The 20,398-nt window shown below is 30.8% G+C and overlaps 3 protein-coding genes across 9 annotated transcripts in view; 1 reads left to right on the top strand and 2 right to left on the bottom strand.

Moving 5' to 3' along the window:
• The window catches only part of mAChR-A (muscarinic Acetylcholine Receptor, A-type), a 48,205-nt gene extending 42,874 nt beyond the window's left edge, over positions 1 to 5,331 (bottom strand). For 2 of the 3 annotated variants that reach the window (XM_076625224.1, XM_076625223.1), the window contains exons 1-2: positions 4,634 to 5,331; positions 3,819 to 3,999 (exon numbers count right to left, since the gene is read on the bottom strand). The gene's annotated coding sequence lies outside the window, so the exon portion shown is untranslated. The remainder of the gene's footprint in view (positions 1 to 3,818; positions 4,000 to 4,633) is intronic. The other variant, XM_076625226.1, reaches the window with a different exon arrangement.
• A 3,485-nt stretch (positions 5,332 to 8,816) lies between these two features.
• nopo (TRAF interacting protein no poles) lies at positions 8,817 to 11,763 on the bottom strand. Of its 4 annotated transcripts, none has more exons than XR_013060361.1 (9): positions 11,435 to 11,763; positions 10,905 to 11,279; positions 10,736 to 10,837; positions 10,537 to 10,659; positions 10,193 to 10,436; positions 9,963 to 10,109; positions 9,609 to 9,888; positions 9,170 to 9,511; positions 8,817 to 9,086 (listed from the first exon to the last, which is right to left on the bottom strand). XR_013060361.1 is itself a non-coding variant. In XM_033329560.2 (7 exons), the coding sequence occupies exons 1-7, from the start codon at positions 11,545 to 11,547 to the stop codon at positions 9,724 to 9,726; spliced, it is 1,269 nt and encodes a 422-aa protein (XP_033185451.1). In that variant the 5' UTR covers positions 11,548 to 11,763; the 3' UTR covers positions 8,817 to 9,723. The 4 variants fall into 4 exon arrangements, 1 of the variants encoding a protein (XP_033185451.1); XR_013060362.1 differs by having other exon boundaries at positions 8,817 to 9,356; positions 9,429 to 9,511; XR_004463789.2 differs by having other exon boundaries at positions 8,817 to 9,511.
• Positions 11,764 to 12,835: 1,072 nt separating this feature from the next.
• On the top strand, positions 12,836 to 20,030 carry LOC117154479 (activator of 90 kDa heat shock protein ATPase homolog 1). 2 transcript variants are annotated; one of them, XM_076625402.1, is made up of 9 exons: positions 12,836 to 13,103; positions 14,061 to 14,207; positions 15,036 to 15,115; positions 15,214 to 15,407; positions 15,615 to 15,735; positions 15,864 to 15,946; positions 17,099 to 17,236; positions 19,241 to 19,476; positions 19,648 to 20,030. In XM_076625402.1, the coding sequence occupies exons 2-9, from the start codon at positions 14,128 to 14,130 to the stop codon at positions 19,730 to 19,732; spliced, it is 1,017 nt and encodes a 338-aa protein (XP_076481517.1). In that variant the 5' UTR covers positions 12,836 to 13,103; positions 14,061 to 14,127; the 3' UTR covers positions 19,733 to 20,030. The 2 variants fall into 2 exon arrangements, with proteins under 2 accessions (XP_076481517.1, XP_033185404.1); XM_033329513.2 differs by having other exon boundaries at positions 12,837 to 13,076.
• The last annotated feature ends 368 nt before the right edge of the window (positions 20,031 to 20,398 follow it).

Here is a 20,398-nt window from a genome sequence, read left to right as displayed (position 1 = left end):
TTTCAAGCTCTTTGAAAAGTGTGTACCTGAAATGTGTCGCTATATACACTATACATATAGTTTTTTCATAAGAATTATTTACATCTTTATATTTCTTCGTTTTATTTCGTCTTGGCCTCTGAATATTCAAAATGTCCAAATTTACGAATATATTTCAGTTTTCACTAAAATTGCAACTTGAACAGCAAATTGTAACTACTCTTTACGCATGACGAGTATACTCGTCATAGCACAAAATATCGCCATTTCTTTATGACGATTATAGTCAAAAACGGCTAATTGCTTAAATACATTTAAAATTATTGAAATATACAGGGTGGTTGATAATTGGTGGTACAAGCGGAAAGGGGGTGATTCTACGCGAAAAAAGAAGTCGAAAATATAGAATAAAAAATTTATTTTTTTTCATTTTTCCATCGAGACAACGATCTACAGTGAGATGCGTTATAACGTACCGCAGGCGTACCGAGCGGAAATTCAAAGTCGATTTTCTCGAAAACAAAGCCTCGAACGAAAAATTTTTATTCTACATTTTCGACTTCTTTTTTCGCGTAGAATCACCCCCTTTCCGCTTGTGCCACCAGTTACCAACCACCCTGTATATTCGAAGTGACTTAAATATATCTGGAAAGTTACAACTGTCCTATTCGTGTTATACATTTATAGGAAATTGAAAGAAACAAAAATACGCACGGTGTCCGAATATTAATGCCAGCCACTGTAAATGGCCAGCAGGAACCATGAGGGAATCGCGTTGCGCATAAAATATTTTCACTGAAATGTTTTCATGCTCTATATTTGCTGTAAACGAAAATAGTTCTATATATGGCCGAGACCAATATAGATCAGCGATACAAAACGCACACATAGGAGAGAAAGGCTAACCAACATTTATAGATACCTATATAGAAAACTGCTAAAAATACAAAAAAGCCTGCTCTCGCAATTACGCCCTGTTCTCCCGGCTATATTAGATACAGAATAATTAAAGACAATCCTGATTGTACTCGTACGCTAACCGAGAATACCGTATGATCTTGATAACTTGATCTCTTTTTTTTCTTTTTTTAATATCTAGCATTATAGCCCTACTACTCTGCAACTATGCCTTGTTATTCGTGCTATTCAAAAAAATATATTAAAACGTTTAGAGATAAGTTTTTCTTTACTGCCGTGTATTTAACTTTATGAACAATTGTTTTAACCTCTGTTTAAATCACGGTGGATTTTAGATGTTCCACAGTAAAATATAAAATAAACCGGGCCGAGATTTATACTTGTTTCGGTGTAATTGACGAGCGCACTGCGTGCGTTTATGGAAATTTGGATTTTTGAAGATACAACTAAAATACACAGTTTTGAAACGGAAATTTGATTTTTGAATAAAATTTCTTTCCCTCTCGTCTCTCCCAAAACTAATCAGTTACCAAAAGAATCCAGATTCGTAATAACACGGACACCCTGTACGTGTATCTGTGCGTAACATTTACCTAAATTGCAATTCCATTGAAAAATTGCAAAAAAAGATCTATGCCGGTATAAAGATCGCAAGGAAACGACGATCGTTATGAGCAGTTTAACCTTCGTAAAACAACACCTAAAATCGTTTCTTAAAACGATACTCGGTTGCCATTAAAAGGCCAATAACGTAGCTATCTATATGTGTAATCTGACACCTTTACAGTGTACCGTGCATAGAAATCAGTTTAATAATCACGCATAGAAACAGCACTGAATGCAAAATCGCAAACAATTGGCTGCAATTGCGAGGAGAAAATTGCATATCGCATATCGTATATTAAAAAAAAATGTACGGAGGCGAAAATGAAAATAAGAATAAGAAAAAACGAAAGAAGCGAATTCATAAAGAAATATGTCGCGCATTGGAAATAAACGCTTAACCGTTTCCGGCATTACCGACGATATACATATTTAAACCGAAATGCACGTGAATACCAGTCACATTAATAGTAACAAGCGTTTTCTATTATGTCGACGTACGTTTTATTCGAAAATGCTTCCAACTGAGCAGGTATACCTGTTATACGTTAGTCGATTTTCTCGTTCTGGAATAGTTCAAATCGTACGTGAAGAAATCCAACTTATAAAATCGCTCAGAAATTTCGAATCGCTTTTGATATTCACCCTTTGAAAGCAGATAAAATAAAATACGAATTAAGCGAGTAAAATAAAATACGATTTAGGAAAATAAAATAGAATAATTTTAATTTTAAAGAGTATATGTAGGATTCGATAAGTTTGTCAGAGATTTGAAATTATTCGCTTCTAATAAATATTATCTAATAAATATTATGTAATAAATTATTCGCTTCGAGATAAAATAGAATAAAGTAAACTAACTTTAAGTCTGCGATGTATATATTTAGTAGAAAAATTTAAATTCTCCTTTCATTAAATAACATTTGAAATTAATCATCAGTTCTTTTTATAAATTTACAATTTTACATATAATAAACTAATTACCTAATCGTTATCGAGCCTGTAACTATCGTTATACTAAAGAATTATTGATATTAATAATTTGTAATTTGTGACTTGACAAATTTCATTAATGATACTAATTCAATCGTACAAGAAGGAATTAATTAATAACGGAGAAAAAATAAAATGCAAATCGTTCTATGATAGGAAATTATGTAGAAATATTAGTTATATAAAACGTATGATTTGATTGAAAGCAAACTAATTATATAACATTAAAAACAGTTCTTATTGTGTTATAACAATATACAAGTTCGACGTTATTATCGACATAAAAATGATAAAAAATAAATAAATCACCTATGAAAATTCTAAAATTTATAATGTTAATAATGTTAATGATGCGTTTCGATAAAGCCCGTTGAATAAAATAATACGGTTACAAAAACATGTCGATATAAAAGTTCGATCGTAAGCCGTGCAACATTAATGAATAAAGAGTAAATTGAAAACAATGGCTCGCGGAAATAACGTTAAGAACAACGAAGGAGGGCGGTGAAAAGACAACGGTAAAATGTACAAACGCTACGAAGTCACAAAAAGATCTTTGATGTCTGCAAGAGAAAGAGGAGACAACGGAATAAACAAAGCTTATGAGAAAGATAAAAATTGCAAATCGAAAAATTCTATATTGTTTCATTCGGATTAAAAAGCGTCATATTTCACGAGAAAATAAAAATCAACGCAATACAAGAGGCTTAATTTACATTACACATAATTAACGATCTATTATGGTCTGTAAAAATATGTTTTATCTCCAATACTGAATGTATTATGATTGTAATTGCAAACAAATTTTTCCTATTCGCCAATATAAATGCTAACGAAGCACCATTGTATAAATATGTAACTAAAAAGCTAAATTAAAAATACTGAAGGAAAATGATATTACAGTTTTATATTATAAAAAATAAGAATAATGGGGACAATATGAACAGTGGCGCCATCAACGATACCAATGGCGATGAAAATATCAACAACAAAAATACTAACCCCTAATAATTATTATATCAAATCTAACGCAAGAAATGTCAATTCGTTGACATGAAAACGAACAAAGAGGCTCAAATGTTATAACTTTATTTTCACCATTAACAATATTAATGGAGAATATCGTGAATGTGGAAAATATCAACAATAAAAATAGTAACCCATAATAATTGCTATTTCAAATGTAAAAGGAACATAGACGATATGAAATAACCAAACGTAGACATCAACATTCATTTTTATAATTTCCTGAATTAATACATCAAAACATCGCTATTAACAACATCATGAAAATATATTAACAATGATTTTCAAACACTTTTTACCTTGTTCGCCGTGTTTACACATAACAGTCAGCCACTTGGACAAAATTCATCGGTTCCTTAACCATACAACACACTTTTGATTTTGTTCTTTCTTTGTGTTCATCGTGTTACATATTTTCGCGTTTGAGGTTTCCTACCGATTAACCGACGTAATGAAAACTGCCGAAACGCGCTATATTCACTGAATAGACATTAGAATTTGAATGACGAACCGTTAGGCGTGGTAGGAGGCCCAATGACACAGGTTGGCGAAAAAGACACAGGTTAATCGAATTGTTTTCTCGGCGAAAACAAAAGCTAAAGGCGGACCGACAAGTACTTTTTTTCCAATCAAGAAGGTGGGTCGGGCCTTCGAAAAGGCTGGGCCACGATCTCGAAGGGACAGCCGAAATTTTCGAAAGATACAAAAGAGAGCCACGAAAATCTAATATCTCGATCGATAAGGACCGAGCGAATTGTTTATCGGCCGAGAACGACCACTTTTCGAGGAAAACATCGCGACGACAAAAAGATCCACCAATATTTACGAGTGGACTGCGGATTTTTGTACATTTTTATATTTTTACGAACGTAACTAAAGAAATGGAATTTGAATAAAAATTTGTTTCATCCACAAAACGCTCTGTTTTGGATATTCCATATATTTTCGCATATGTGTGCATTTCGCACCTCCAAATTTCCCAGAAATGCGTGAAAATCCGCAGTCTATTTACGAGAAAACAAAAATCAACGAAAGAGCAATCTCGATGTAGGTTATCGTCGCGAAAAAACGGGAAAGACGTGGAAAAAAACAAAGAAATTGGAACTTCACTGACACAAGAAATTCGAGGGCGAGACCGAAAAATCCACAAACCGGACGATTCACACATAATTTAAATCACTGATATCCAGCATCGGTGTGGAAAGAGGCGGGACGAGGAATCTCGCGTGCATCGGTACGACTATATTCTGATATAATTGCGAGCACCAGAAGATCCGATGTTTTAGCGAGTTTACCACCACCCTTTCCTCTCTCGTATATACATATTTCTTTTCTCTCTTATATTTCGTTGCCGCCGATCATCATCGCATACAGCTTCGTTATTTTGATTCGCTCGAACCCGAACCTAAACCCGAGGGAGATAGACAACACAACAAGCAGGCACACGGATCAAGAGAGGACAGACCGCGTGTATGTTATATAATGTACCCGCGTACGTGTAGATGCGTGAGAAAGAGTAAGTGAGCGAATAAGTAAGAAAGAAACAGAAGAGAAAGATAGAGAACGAGAGAGGGGGAGTTAGAGAGTGGGGGGGAGGAGAAAGCTAGAGAGAAACAGAGTAAGCGAATTGTGGAGTGGGGGTAATAAAGAGTAAGTGAGTAAGTGAAGCGAAGATAGAGAGAGAAAGAGAGAGAGAGAAGGAGCAGAGTGAGGGAGAGAGGAGGACGCAAAGACGACGATGATTGCACGAGGGATGCGTCCGCGACGGAAGTACGAGGCACACTAAAGGGCGTGGGCAATCGGAGCAAGGCCGGTGTGGAGTTTCTGAGGGGAGGACCACATTGATTTTGATTTTCGAAGCGCGCGCATGAGTCTCACCGTGTTCAGCTCTGCCCATTCATACATATGGGACGTTGGTCCTTAGCTAGTACAGTAGAACTCCGTATAACGCGATGCTCGTATAACGCGATCAGAAAAATTCCCACCATGTATAAGCTACAGTAGCGGACGAAACTAAGGTTTAAAATTTCATATCTACGTACAACAACTAGACTGACTTTTTTGTAATTTTATATTTTTACGAAAAGGACTAAAGAAATGCAACTTACATAGTAACTTGTATCGCTCGATCGAAAACTACGACGGGTACTTCGCTTTCGATATTTCATATACCTTTTCATACTATGCGCGTTCTACGCAATTCTGCATTTTCAAATTTTCTATGAACGCATAAAAATCCGCGATGTGCCCGCATATGATAACTAAGCTACGTTAGCCCTTAAACGTTATATAGATGACCAGAATAATTTACATTAGAAATGTAGAATTCTATGCTTCTACAACATTCAAAAGGCATTGCTTCATTACACATTACCAAAGAAAAACTAATTTACGGTTTCAGGCATCGATGGTAGTCTTGTTAAACAGCTTAATAAATCTTTCAATTACATAAAAGCATAATCGCAGCCAATTAGCTGGCATTATTTTCTATATAATTCGTAATTGTATAACATAGCGATGCGATTAGTAATAGTATAACAAATAATAACGATTGCCCGGGCCTTACCACGTGGAGGTTGCTGCACATGGAGATCCACCCTAACCGCGTCCCACCCGGCCCTCTTTTACGCGCAAGAATTCGCTCATTTTTAAACAAATCCTCCCTTTAGAGAAATTATAACAACTACGATCGCATATTGATTTAAAACAGAGACATCCTGTGGCCAAGATTACGTGTATTGTCGCGTACATATCTGTTCATTGTAGTCTTCGTTAATTTTCGAAATTGCAAAACAATAGAGACGGTCGGCGAGACTGAAACAAGTGTGTCGCCATATAGATATACTTCACCGTTATGTGAAACGAAGACAAGACGGCGTTGCTCAACAGCCAAAGAACCCCTATGAGAGATATTACAAAGTGTGCAGAAAGGAATACAACGGGGACAATCGCGAGAATTACTAAGACGAACTGTTCCGAAACTTTATAAAATAGTAATTAATAAGAGAGAGAGAGGGAGAGAGAGAGGGAGGGAGAGCAGATATTTCGAAAAGCAACGTCTGAACTGCGCAGGATAGTTATTATTAGATATCACAGTTGTTAAAAGTACATTTACAGAACCGATGCGACGGTTAAACGATAACACGAAAGAGACGTATTTTTACGTTACCGACGCAAGACGTGCTAATACGTGTTACTCGGTCACTCGAATTATTTTTATAATTAACGGAGCGATACCAATAAAATTTTTCTTTTTTTCACAGGTATCAACATGACGTGTAAAAATGAGACAATTGTTCTGTTGAAAGTCCATTGTAAGATTAAACGGTTATTGTTAGGAACACGAAGCAACGAATATAGGAAGTGTCCGAATATTAACGTAATTGTGTTAACATTTACTCTGATGGTAATTTCCCTTTTATTTGCCCGATTACATCGTGAACCCTGACAAAATGACGTCTACGACCACGTAGGGTTTTATCAACAGGTGATTCGATAATTACAAATCGATATATTATTACTCGTACGTTCAGAAAATACGGTCGCATAAATACGTCGCAAGTCAAGGTCATCGACTGAGGTACAGTAAACAGAATTACTAATAAAAAAAGAAAAAATGAAAGAGGCGATGCATTCGTTCTTACGGTACGAAACCTTGAATAAACCATTGAATGTAAATAGAGTATCGGCGTAAATATTTGTCAGCTCGGTACATTGCCATTCCACAATCCACAATTGCTATTCTTACAACTCTTTTTAAACCATGAATCTTTCAATACGATTAATTCTGACGCGTTTTCATTATTTTTCTAGCTTCCTCTTTGTACTAACCAACTTTTCATTTTTTCTGGCTTTTATACTTTATTTTATGATAGGAGGAAATCACTTATAGTTTTTTCATTTCTAACTGTTTTATCGACGAAAGGTTTGCTTGTAAGTATACACAGACTCGTGATAGTTGGGATGAGACTCGACTGTAGTTTTATTGGTAAAGTTTAAAACTAATGTGAAGATGAACGTAGAAATAACGAGATATTTAACAGAATTTTTTAACAGAAGTATTGAAATAATCAATTATATATTATTATTAATATGCCAAATTAATTTTATACTAAATACTAGTTGCGTGTGCCCCGCGTTTCGATTTGTTGCTATTACGATTCTTCTATCGAGTACAATCAACATTCGTAAGTTATAATTGCGTAAATGGATAAAATATATAATAACTGTCGAGCCAAGAAACTCAAAACTGTATTACTCCTTCTTTTCTTCCTTCGTTCGTTCCTTTTATCTCATCAAATAATAATTGTCTCTTTAATCTTCGTAGAAATAATTTTTTAAATGTTTATATTTTTCTTCTTTAGCTGCTCAAATTTCATTTTACACATTCGCTTCTCGTTTTATTTTAATCTCCATGATAATCTTTTAATCCATTCAAAGAATACCCAAACTTAAAATAAAAATAGTATTCTATAAAATTGTTGAAAATTATTGTTCCACTTCACTTAAGATTGTTCGAGCTTAAGTTAAGAGGGGGTGGGTTTGAAGAGTGGTGGGGGGTGGAAAAATCTCCACAGTATCTTTTCTGAGGTGTCGAAGAATATTCATGCCAAATTTTGTGAAATTGCGTTGAACGGTATAGAATTCGTTAACATATATGTATACACAATTTGACTTTTATATATACAGTAGTATAGATATATGGATTTGCATACGATGCGTATTGCCTTGATAACTGGCCGCTCACCATCCCCACCGTTCCTCTTGGTTTCCCTCGCCATGAACCACAGTGAACTACTGGCATCTACTGGTAATTCATGCGCCTAGGGACACGACATCTTCCCCCCACAGGAGGACACGGAGAGTCACGAATTCCGGAACATAGCTATGGCGACAACAGCGAAATTCCGCTGGGACAAGGCATGGATTCCATGACGGCATTCTCCCAGGGGAGAAAGGTGTCACATCATGAATCTGCGGATTATTGTTAGTTCGCTTGAGCACCAACAAGGGTCTCTTTCGACTTTTCAACTTTTTCTAATCTATACAGTTGGTAGACATGAAATTGTATTTGCCAAAATTTTAATATCGTTCCCTCTATGAACACCATGTACATATTTATAATGAAAACATTTTTCCACATTATACGATACATTTTTTCAACCTGCTTCATTATTTCAGTATGCATTCTGTGTTTCATTATTTCAGAAGAACGGCTAATTTTAGAATTCAACTATTCTGGAAACAGAGCTGCTACAGTTTATATCTTTCTATTAAGATAATTCACGCACTAAACATTTAACAACTAAATAATTTTATTACCAGATTTATAAGAATTATTAATTTTAAAATTGAAAAATTCGTACAGTAGAATTATCCTAAATTTTTATTCACAATGTTTTCTTGTCTCATACGCCTAATGCAGGGTCACCAGCTAAACATTTCATTACCGATAATGTAGTCATGATATCATTCAACCATCGATAAATTGAATTCAATAAAGTATACACAATTATTCATTAAAGGCAGAGTGCACGTGACATAGACGTGACAATAGAATTTTGTATCTAAAATCATAAAATACCGATTTCCTAAGGCGAACATACGAATTATCGCAGATAATACGTAAGCCGATAGAATGGACATATACCGGAAAGGACTTGCCTTATCACACGGTATTACATGTCTGGTCTATGGGCAGCCATGTGTTACCATCTATCCTGACATGCTTCAAGTTACGGTTCCTTCTGTCTTCCATAGATAGCAACACATATCTTGTCAGTACGTGACATTTGTGATGTCGTATACCGACGTCTTACCGACATGATTACTAAGAACTCAAATGTGATATAACAAATTAATAACAAATTATCGACTTTTAGAATTTCACACAGTATAATTAAACTCACATAATAACATATAGAATTGTGTTTATTTGTCCTTTCTTCTTTTTTTGAGGTGTACTTTAGTTTATGTATGCAGGAATTTTTACCTATTAAATACATACATACATATCAGTATAAAATGTGTATATTTTTATGAAACTGATTAACAGATTTATTTAATAAAATATGCAACTTTATACATACTTCTCCACGATTTTTAACATGTTCACTCTTTCAATAAATATATTTGCCACATAATACCTTATTTTTCTTTTTCTTAAATGCTATTTATAAACATTAATAATATGCAATGATCATGTTAATTTCCTAAAAAATAATCTATTTTCGGATTGTCTGTATCAAGTTTTGGCTTTTTAACTTTTGGAATATCCTTAACTTTTTTCATTTTGATAGCAGAAGGTTTAGGGAACTCCTCATATTTTGAATGCCCCCCAAAACCATCAAATGTAATTCTACTATTTTCCTAAATTAATAATATTTACAAATAAAAAAAAGTAGGTAGATTGTCAATTTGCAAATTAATATGAGTATTCTTACAGTTTTACTGATTCCTTGCTCAAGTCTTGGTTTTTTTGCCAAGATCGAGGAAGTTAATTTTGATGTAGTATATCTCTGAGACATTTGTGTTAAAGCAAATATTCCTCCTGATTTCACTGGAAGATACGGAGAACTTGTTTTATTTTTCTGGAAACAAGTTATTGTTTTTAGGAATTAATAATAAAATCAATCAATAGTATATTGCAAAAATCATAAATTGTTTTTGTTACTGTAATAGCAGATTCAATTTTCTCTTCTTGTCTTATATCCTTTTTCTCATTTATGCTATTATTTATACATTCAATTTTATCTTCTCTAGAATCATTTCCTAAATTACCCTCTGTCATATTCTTTGTTTTTGAATAGAACTTAATTGGCTTTTGTGTCGAAGACATATCTTTTTCTAACTCGCTAAGTCTATTTTGTAAAGACATTTTTTCACTTAGACAAGCCAGATATTCATTTTCAAGTGTTCTATAGATAACATATAACAATAAAAATATTTTTAATATTTTAACAAAAATATTTTTTAATTTGTCAACATTTTCTTTATATTATTATAAGAGTTACATACTTCCTTTTAGTATGTTCATCAGACAGGAAATTTCGTTCCATAGAAACCTTAGTAAGTTCTTGTTGTACACTTTTTAGTTTGGACCTTAATTCTCTTCTTTTATTTTGGCTAACTGTTATCTCTCTAAATTATATATGTAACTTTTAAGAAAGAAATATAAATATACAAAATATAATATAAATAAATAATATTTAACTACCTTTTCATCACAGATATGTATGTAATAAGCGTAGTAGGTTCAGTTGTTCTTGAGATCATCTCATCTACAGCTCCTGTAGTACCATCAAGTATGGTTTGTACACTTAAACAAAAGGTATATTCATTAAATAATTTTTGGATACAATAAAATGTTATATATCTTCACATACTTTTTATAATGCTCAATTTTCTTTCGCAATTGCTCTATTTCTTTTCCTCTGCTTTCTGCTTCTAAACTTTGTTCTTTAAATAATTTAATTTGTTCTTTAAGAGCATAAATATCATTACATTTTTTACTTATTTCACTTTCCACTTTTCTTACTTCCTTCTTTAACTCCTTATTGTGTTTCTCTAATGTTTCAATCTTTTCTGAATAATGTTTAATATCTTTTTCTTTTAACACAAGTTGAAAATTTAATTTATCAACTTTATCTTGTAAAGAGCATTTATCCTCCACAATGGTATCGTTATTGGAAAAATTAAAATATAATCTATGAATTTTACTTGATGTAGTCTTTTCTCTACATTGTGGACAGGTTTTGGATCTGCATGAAAAAGCAATTAATATATTTATGAGAACGGTTGAATATTTTTTGAGGTATAGAAAATATAAATATTATTTGATAAAATACGAAGTTAATTTTATACGGAAATGCCATATGTTCATACAACATTTTTAATTAAAAACATATGTGCCTACCTCTCCAACCATTGAGTTACACAGATAAAATGAAAAATGTGTCCACAAGGTGTATGAAAAACATCATCAGAAGGTGTTAATAGATCACTGCATATCACACATACAATATTCATTTCGCAAACTTAATACAATTAATATTTAAATAGTATATTACTACATACACAAAGTATCATTGGCGTCCTATTTTAATGCTACTATATTATATATTTTTATTTTCTCTATTATTTACTTTATTTGAATATCTCATTTTCAAATTAATTTAACAGATATAAAATTCGATATAAATGTTATAGTATTTAACGTTCAATCTTAGGACATTAAGAATTTGAATTCCTAACCTTAAAAATTAGCATATAAGAACGAAACAAAACACTTTGAGTTAACCGTTATCTGTATAGTGCCATCTACGTGTCGTCCAAAAATTACCAAATATTGTTTCAATGAAAATGCACTTTTATTTTTCTGGAAATTACAATTGTAGGAATTTACGGAACTATGTAAATACTAGCAAAGAGAAAATTTCCTCTTTGATACTAGCTAGTACTAAGTATAAATAGTTATAAATAAAAACAAGTAAAGAAACAAACATTTAAAATTCATTTAATGTATTTTCTGCTTCCTTATACATATATTTTAAAAATATATGGATAATTAAAAACTGTACATGAATTATTTAATATTTGTTGTAGTTAGGTGAATTTTTTATTTGCGATCTGGTGTAGTAGATAACTATCTTAACTTTTATAGTAGGTAACTATTTTATTTGAAGCTTTGTGTGGTAGATTTACTACCACTACTGTAATTATTTATTTGAACGATTGTATATCATTTTATCATTGTGCAATTCCTTATTTATTACGCTCCTCATTTACAAAACATTTTCTATAGACTTAAGATTGATTGATTGCATATATACAATTTCGTTTACAGGTTTATTTTCAAACTTACTTTATTTTTATACATTTCCTTTTTTGACATCATTGACTTTTCTATTGTCATAATTATTGATTTCTTATTACAAATAGAAATAACAGAAAAAATATATCTTATCTGCCATTTATTTAAATTGCAATTCTTTCTTCTTGCCTTTATTTGTAAAATAATAATTTCAATGTTAATTATACTCTGACGTATTTTAAACATCCAATTTAAGTTTTATTTTATAAAAATGATATTTAACGTTTCATTCTCAATAAAGCGCGGCGCGTGTGTACTACTCCGCCAATCACAATACGTTCACCACGACTTTCCTTCTGCCGATGGACTAACTTGACCCTTTCATCTAAGATGAAACTTCGTACTCCGTCTTTTAATTCCTAGATCCACTACATTTTCAGATCTAGTTTCCTATCTAGAATAATTTGATTACACGTTCATGAAATTTCTAGAAGGGTCCTATATCCCCTCCACTACAAAGTCTACAACCTACAACATTTGTTTCCTTAGTAATTTCGAGTTCCGCGTGGAAGTTTGCGGTTCTCACGTTATTTGTTCGTTCGAAAGAATTTTGGCTTTCATCGTGCTCGGAATCTTTTAAAAACAATTTAGCTTTTTTACGAAACAATGTATTGAACATTAAAATCAGTTACAGTTGTAAAATTAAATCAAATTATAAATAAATAGAACCCAATTTCTAGTGGAGGTAGGTTTTTTTAAAAATTTCGGTAAGGCAAGTATAACTAATGTTACGTAAACTATCAATTATTTTCCTCTTATTGGAAACGTTCAATTGACGAATGTAGATTGTAGGTTATGCTCCATGCATTCATACTTCGTTCAAGCTAACTTTCATTAAACTGAAAGTCGACTGTATTTTTCTCAATTCCGTTGTTTCTCTGTTAATTATATCCATATTATATTTTTTTATTTGGTTTATATTGTTTCACTTTGCTTGACAATTTCAAGGTAATGAAAAATTGCATTTGTTGCATCTAGAATAGTGAAAAAGAAGTTAAATTCGTTTTGTCAACGTTTAACATATTTTACTTCAGTATGTTGTAGTTTAATTTTCTTAATAATTCTTAATTCTGTTCATAATTAATACGACTATAATATTTAATCAGGCAATGAAGTTTGTTTTAATATTAATTTTCTATTTATATTAGTTGTAAACTTATATTGTAATACCTGAAATCACTAGTATTAATTTATTCCATTATATTTTAATGTCATTATCAGTTCTTAAGTAGGTTCATAATTGATATAATTACAATATTTGAGTAATGAATAAAATAAAAATATTTTTTTAATAGTTGTCAACCTACATTTTAATTCCTGTAGTCAGTACTAATAATATACCTTATTATATTTCAATGTTCTTAATGACTCTTAAGTTTTTCCTTTTGTAATTGATACAGTTAGAATATTTAAGCAAGGAGTAAAATGAAATTTTTGTTAATATTAGTTGTCATTCCTCAGTTCTCTTACACTGTCTTTTTACTGTAATTGAAAATGTTATTAAATATTATTTATTATAATGCAAACAATTTAACTGCATTTGTTAATGTAAAGTAATTAAACACTCATTGATACTTCTTATGAATATTGTACGCATGTTATTTAAATCTTTTGAAATCTTTATAGTCCATAAGATATGATTATTAAATAATTATGTTTCATGTTTCAGGAATAACTATTTCTTTTTGTAACTACATTTAGACATTGTTACATTGTGAGCTTCTTGTTTCTAAGAAATGGCTAAGTGGGGTGAAGGAGATCCAAGATGGATCGTTGAAGAAAGGCCTGATGCCACCAATGTAAATAACTGGCACTGGTATGATTAAACTTTTAATGCACTTTGTTTTAAAATTGTATAAACATTAGATTATATATTTTTATACATATAATAAGTTAACAAAAATTTTATCTAACTTAAAGATTGCTTATAAATAATTTTATTGTTATGTATCTAAGTGGAACCTAATAATCTTCTTATACTAATTTCATTTTCTAAATATTATTGTATTTGATGTACAATATTACATATTTTTCTTTATATTTTGTTTATTGTTTATATTTATTTGTTTATTATTTATAAAATTTTGTACCAAAGATTGTTTTAAATATATACTATATTTGATCCATGATGTCTTTTTGTTCACTTTTACAATACCTAGCACAGCAGACTTTACTAGTATTTATAAATCATAAAGTTCTTATCATTCGAAAACAATATAATCTGAATAAAGTACAAATTTCTAAATGAGAGATTTATAAAAGTTTACGTGCAATTGAGGATTCAAATACTTCATTTTTTTCAATAAATATGGATTTAGTAAGTGAAGTTAAGAGAAAGAATTCTTCTTTGAAGGTATATTTATTTACAAGCGTTTGTATTACATGTGTAATTCTATTCATCTTTTTCAAATGTATCCTAGATTGCAATGTCAAATTTCCTTGATATTAATAATTATATATAGTTTGAGAAATAAGTACTTATAATTATAAAAGAGAAATAACTTATATGAATTACAATTTGTATACAAAATTACATATTAAAATACAATACATATACATGTATAAGTACATAAAATACAGAAAGAAATAAAAAACTTATATGAATACAATATACAAAATTTATGGTAATTTTGATTTGTTTAAGGACGGAGAAAAATGCCTGTGCTTGGTCCCAAGAAAAAATAAAAGAATTATTTATTAATATGAAGATGGAAGGAGATAATGGTTTGCAATTTTCTTTTTTGTAATAATAACAAAAGAATAATTTGTATAATAATTTCAAATTTCACATACAATATAAACCTAATGAGTGTAATTTTTAGTTTCCTGTATAGTAAATGAAATAGAAAAGTGTGAAGGTGAGGCAATGGCAAATAATCGAAAAGGTAAATTAATTTTCTTCTATGAATGGAATATTGTATTGAAATGGGTATCCAACAAAAAATCTGATAAGAAGATTGGGGGTAAAATAAACATTCCAAATCTTTCTGAGGAAAATGATATTTCTGAAGTAGATGTAAGTATCTATATAAAAGTATTTAATAAAGAGAGAAAGAAAATATAGTTATATATAACTTTAAATTCATAAATATTTTACTTACTAAAATTAATTACAAGATTTATATTTATATTTCTTGAAGATATATTTTCTATAAATTTAGTTACTAATAAAAATTTTTATAAAAACATTTGAAGGAATAAAAAACATTACTTTCTTTTATAGATTGAAATTACTCTAGAAGATAGCACAGACGAAGGTGAAGCAGTAAAACATTTCCTGCATACGAAAGGAAAAGAATTTATTAGGGAGAAATTGAAGAAATACGTTTCTTCTTTAAAAGAAGGTAACTTTATGTTAAAATAAATTTAATAATTTGTAAATGTATTGAATTGTCACTTTGGAAATTATTTTGAATATTTGAATATAATGCTTTTGGTTACACTAAATTAACTTTCTATTATTTGTTATTAGAATTTGCAGCTGGTATGATTTTACCAAAAAAAGATAATGTGAAAGAAAATATCTTGAATATTACGTCTGGGTTCAATGCAAAGGTAAGTATAGGATTGATTCACGTTGTGTGTGTGTGTGCGCGCGTGTGTGTGTGTGTGTGTACAAAGGAAAAGAATTTATTAGGGAGAAAATTCCAACATTAACCCGACATATATATATATATATATATTATATAATATTATATATATATGTCGGAGATGAAAGAACACCGGAGTCTTTGGAATTTTGGTTAATCCCGCAACATTGTAACCTAGAGTATACTATAGCTGTAATTAAACAATTGTAGTTATTCAATCCGATTGTAATTGTTCGAGAGTTGTGATAATGAGCTTGGGCTCGAGGCGACAGCCAGCCGCCGAACGTAGCCGCGGTCACGGGATGAACACCTTGTCTAACAAAGGCATGGAATAATTCTATAGCTCTCCTTGAAAAGGAAATAGTTGTAACACTCGACAGTAAACATTCCAACGGTCTCTGTCCCGTAACTCGCCACACGCAGACCCTATTCTTCGAGTAAGATGATTGCCAGATGTCGATGCGTCTCCGCAGTACATGTTCAGCTAGCCCGAGGGCCCGTTATAAATCTTAAGATTTAGCCAACTAAAGTCCTTCAAACAGACAAACAGTCTTTGTCCCAACTATGGGAAAATAGGGGAGACCTATTTTTCAATGAGCGGCGTCTCCCACTAGCAACTTTCCCTCGAGGGCGGCTAGCATCTTTTTCTAACCACCGATATGGAGATTGACCAATTAGCAGCAACGCCAATTTCCCTTACTTTCTGAACGAAGGCTTTTCTCGACGAATCCGATGATCTCGTGTCCTTAGACACACCCCATTATAGTTTTCCTCTGTGGCATCATCGGGACGGGAAAGTCATTCTCGCTCGCGATCTCATCGATGAAAAGAGTAACCCCTTACGACCGGTGAATATTACGCGTCCGACTTGGATTTTGTGAGCACGTTCATCTATCATCCCGTCGACCGCGGATTCGTTATTGAACCTAGGATCATTGTCATTAGTTTCTCGAGTACCTAACTACCACGGTTACTTGTCCGGTTCTATAACAATCGTATTTGCACTAGTCAATGTCTTCTCTATTGCATAACGACAACGTGTAACCCAAACGAAGATTCGTTTCACGCCCCTAATTCTAATGTAAACCCGACATATATATATAATTAATTGTTACAGATGCAAATGAGTTCTGGTGTCATTTCATCGAATAATAAAAAAGAATTTGGATGTAAAATTTCAACAACAACAATTAAACAACAACAGAAGTTTCAATGTAGGGCCGAAGAATTTTACAATGTGTTTACGACAATAGAGGTAAGTCCACTGAGACCACTAACAACAAAATATCTAATAAAATGTACTCTTTCTAAAGATACTTAATAATTGAGTTAAGATCTACAAAAATCTTAAAACAAGAAAAACGTTGATGATTATTTAAACATTCCGTATTTATTGCACTAACAATTTTATTTACTGCATTATTTCTTATATTGTAATCCTATTACTATCCTTTGTTATCTATTGTACCCATTATTTTTTTCATAGAATATTATAGATAATCAATATTCAATTGTATGTGGAAAATATATAATTGTTTACACTTGTACACAATTATGTATTTTTGAAGAATTTTATTTCATATCATATCATTAATTAAAGATATTACGTATTTGTAACAAATGAGTAAATGTAACATATTTAGTAAAAGCCCACTCTGATCTTTAATCATTGACTTTAAGGTTTTATTATTAGGTTTATAAAAACTTCTATTGTCGAGATTATTAATCTATTTGTAGGTGATTCAAATCTATGAGAATCTTTTCCATCAGAAATAAAGGTGCAAATTATATTTGCTATTATTATTATTTCAATCTTAATTTAAGAAGTCGGGTTAATCAGTTTATATTTCTTTACATCATATACACATCCAGGATGTCTATAAGCTATTCTATGTGAGATTGTAAAAAATGATCAAAACGTTTTTCATTCAATATCGTTCATTATGATCTTTCATACAGTTGCTAGGATATTATTATTGAATGTCTAGGATGTGAACAAAAGATTTGTTTTCTACATGAAATGATAATAACATTCATAAATAGTTATTTAAAACATCTATGATATCTATCTTATGCATTTATCTATTTGTCGTTTATACCAGTTATAGTATTGCTTTGGGTATATTTCTGAAAATAGTTTTTCTATGAAAATGGCTCGTATCTTATGTATGATATTTGTAAATAAATGTTCTATATCTTCATGTAAAAGAATACTTTTTATGATACAGTCAATCTGCTTATTCTGGTGTAGGTGGAGTAATGAAATTCTGGAGTGCTGAAACGAAATGTTGTTTTATAGGCTGATCTAGTCTCAAAATTGTTTGTTTCCTGATGGGACAAGACAATGATTCAGCTATTGCTATGAAATTTAATACAGAGTGCTAATACTGAAGACAAATTTTGATAAAAGGTTAGTGCACAGAAGAAACATTTATTTGTTTATCTTTAAGTTGTACTGCCTTTGTCTCACTTCAAATGTATTAAATAAAAGTTGGATTGAGTTTTAAATTAGGATTCATTTAATGAGAGATATTAGACTACTAAATAGCAAACTTGTCTTGTCTTTGTTCTTTTTTTATCCAGTTTTGATAGTATTCTAATTTCAAATCAATTATGGTAGTTGTTCTTTAAGTAACATTACTGGTATAAGATAATTTTAAATGCACAGGATGCAATCAATACTTAAAATTCATACTTTCAATTACATTAATGTGTGGTACGTATGCTTCTAAAATATTAGTTTTATATAACTTTTATAGAAGTAGCTTTATAGTATATTTTTTTTTATGAAGAGTGGGCCTTTGCTATAAAATTTATTATACACATATAGTGTGATATTTTTAAAATATTGGTAAATAATAGAGAAATAAAATTGCTCCTTATATCTTATTTTAAAGACGAATTTAAGATAGATCGATTTTTTCAAATGTAATGATTTATATTTTATTACATAAAAGGATATGGATTTAACAACATAAATTCTCATTAAAGCAATGAAAGCAAAGAAAATAGTTTAATACAATTACTTTACATATTGTGATTTTGTGATGAAAAGCCTATATAGTCATGTTTTCTTCCAATCTATTTGTAGAATTATTTTATTCTTTGCTATGTTTGTTGACATTGTTATTGTTATATCATTGTTATGTTATTGTTATTGTTATATTCTGTTATTGTATATATCATTGATTGTATATACATATATATTTCATTGTCTTTGGTTTAATTTGATAATTTGTAATACAATATTTCTTTTCAGATGGTTCAAGCATTTACAAAGGGGCCGGTAAAACTCGAACCGAAGAAGGGAGGAAAATTTGAATTATTTGGTGGTAACATACATGGTGACTTTTTGGACATAACGCCTGCGAAAATCGTTCAAAAATGGCGTTGCAAACAATGGCCTGATGGTCATTATAGTGATGTTACTATTGATATCTGTGAAAAGAATGACCATACTGAAGTTAGTTTGACACAAGTAGGAGTACCAATTAGGTAAGAAAAATTTATAGTGTTACAAAAACTGTCGTAACTAAAAATAATTGAGTTTTGTGCTAAAAGAAAAATTAAGCAGAATTATCAAAGATTATAATTGTTTACATTATGCTCCTCAAATACATTGTAAAAGACATCAATGGCTATGTAAAACTAATCAATTATTTGCAGTGAGGAAGAATCTACAAAAGAAAATTGGGAAAGGTATTATTGGGACGCTATAAAACGTACATTTGGATTCGGTTATTTTATGTGATCTATGTATGCTTTATATTTTGCTTGCTTATTGATAAGTAGAAAAATAATTAAAATATGTATTGTCGTAAATCGCCTCGCATACCATTTACGAACTAGCCACATAATAACCAGCCACGTACAAAGTGTTCTTTTTCTCAATGCTAGTTACAATTTTTTCTTTTCCTACCATTTCTATTTAGTACATTGTATCGTATAAGCCGGACAAATGACGTTGATTAAATATAAATAAAGTATCATCAGCATGACATCTGTATTAATAGTTGTATATGTCAAATAAATCATGTCAGATACTTAAATATTTGGTTCTTCTTATTTTTTAGCATTTCTCTTCTGACATTCCTTTACTTTTCATTTTTTCCCAGATATGTTAAAGATACAAACTAAAATTAGTTAATGAAAATTAAAAGATATATGTCGACCTTCCTAATTATGTATAATGGATTAATGACATATAATGTAAAATAATACAATTAATTGATTTTCGTAAATTCCATTTATATTATAAGCGTTAATTGGATGAAACAAGTTTTACTTATATTAAATCTGTTGAATAAAATATATTATGTACATCAACCAATTCATTTTACTTTTGCTTCACACAAATAAGTTAATACATACATACGTTACAAAATTATCAAACAAAAGAAGCCTCTGATTATATTTT

The sequence above is a fragment of the Bombus vancouverensis genome, chromosome 16, assembly GCF_051014615.1.
Source record: "Bombus vancouverensis nearcticus chromosome 16, iyBomVanc1_principal, whole genome shotgun sequence".
NCBI lineage: Eukaryota > Metazoa > Arthropoda > Insecta > Hymenoptera > Apidae > Bombus > Bombus vancouverensis.
Note: the sequence above shows the minus strand (reverse complement) of the source record. Positions and strands in the feature narration are given on the sequence as shown.

Coding starts and splice junctions, on each gene's coding strand:
- nopo (XM_033329560.2), bottom strand. CDS start 11,547: ATGAATATTGTATGTGTGATATGCAGTGATCTATTAACACCTTCTGAT. Junction 11,280..11,434: donor GTAACTCAATGGTTGGAGAG/GTAGGCACATAT, acceptor TTTTTCATGCAG/ATCCAAAACCTGTCCACAAT. Junction 10,437..10,536: donor GATGAACATACTAAAAGGAA/GTATGTAACTCT, acceptor TGTTATCTATAG/AACACTTGAAAATGAATATC.
- LOC117154479 (XM_076625402.1), top strand. CDS start 14,128: ATGGCTAAGTGGGGTGAAGGAGATCCAAGATGGATCGTTGAAGAAAGG. Junction 14,208..15,035: donor AATGTAAATAACTGGCACTG/GTATGATTAAAC, acceptor GATTTGTTTAAG/GACGGAGAAAAATGCCTGTG. Junction 15,947..17,098: donor CGTCTGGGTTCAATGCAAAG/GTAAGTATAGGA, acceptor TAATTGTTACAG/ATGCAAATGAGTTCTGGTGT.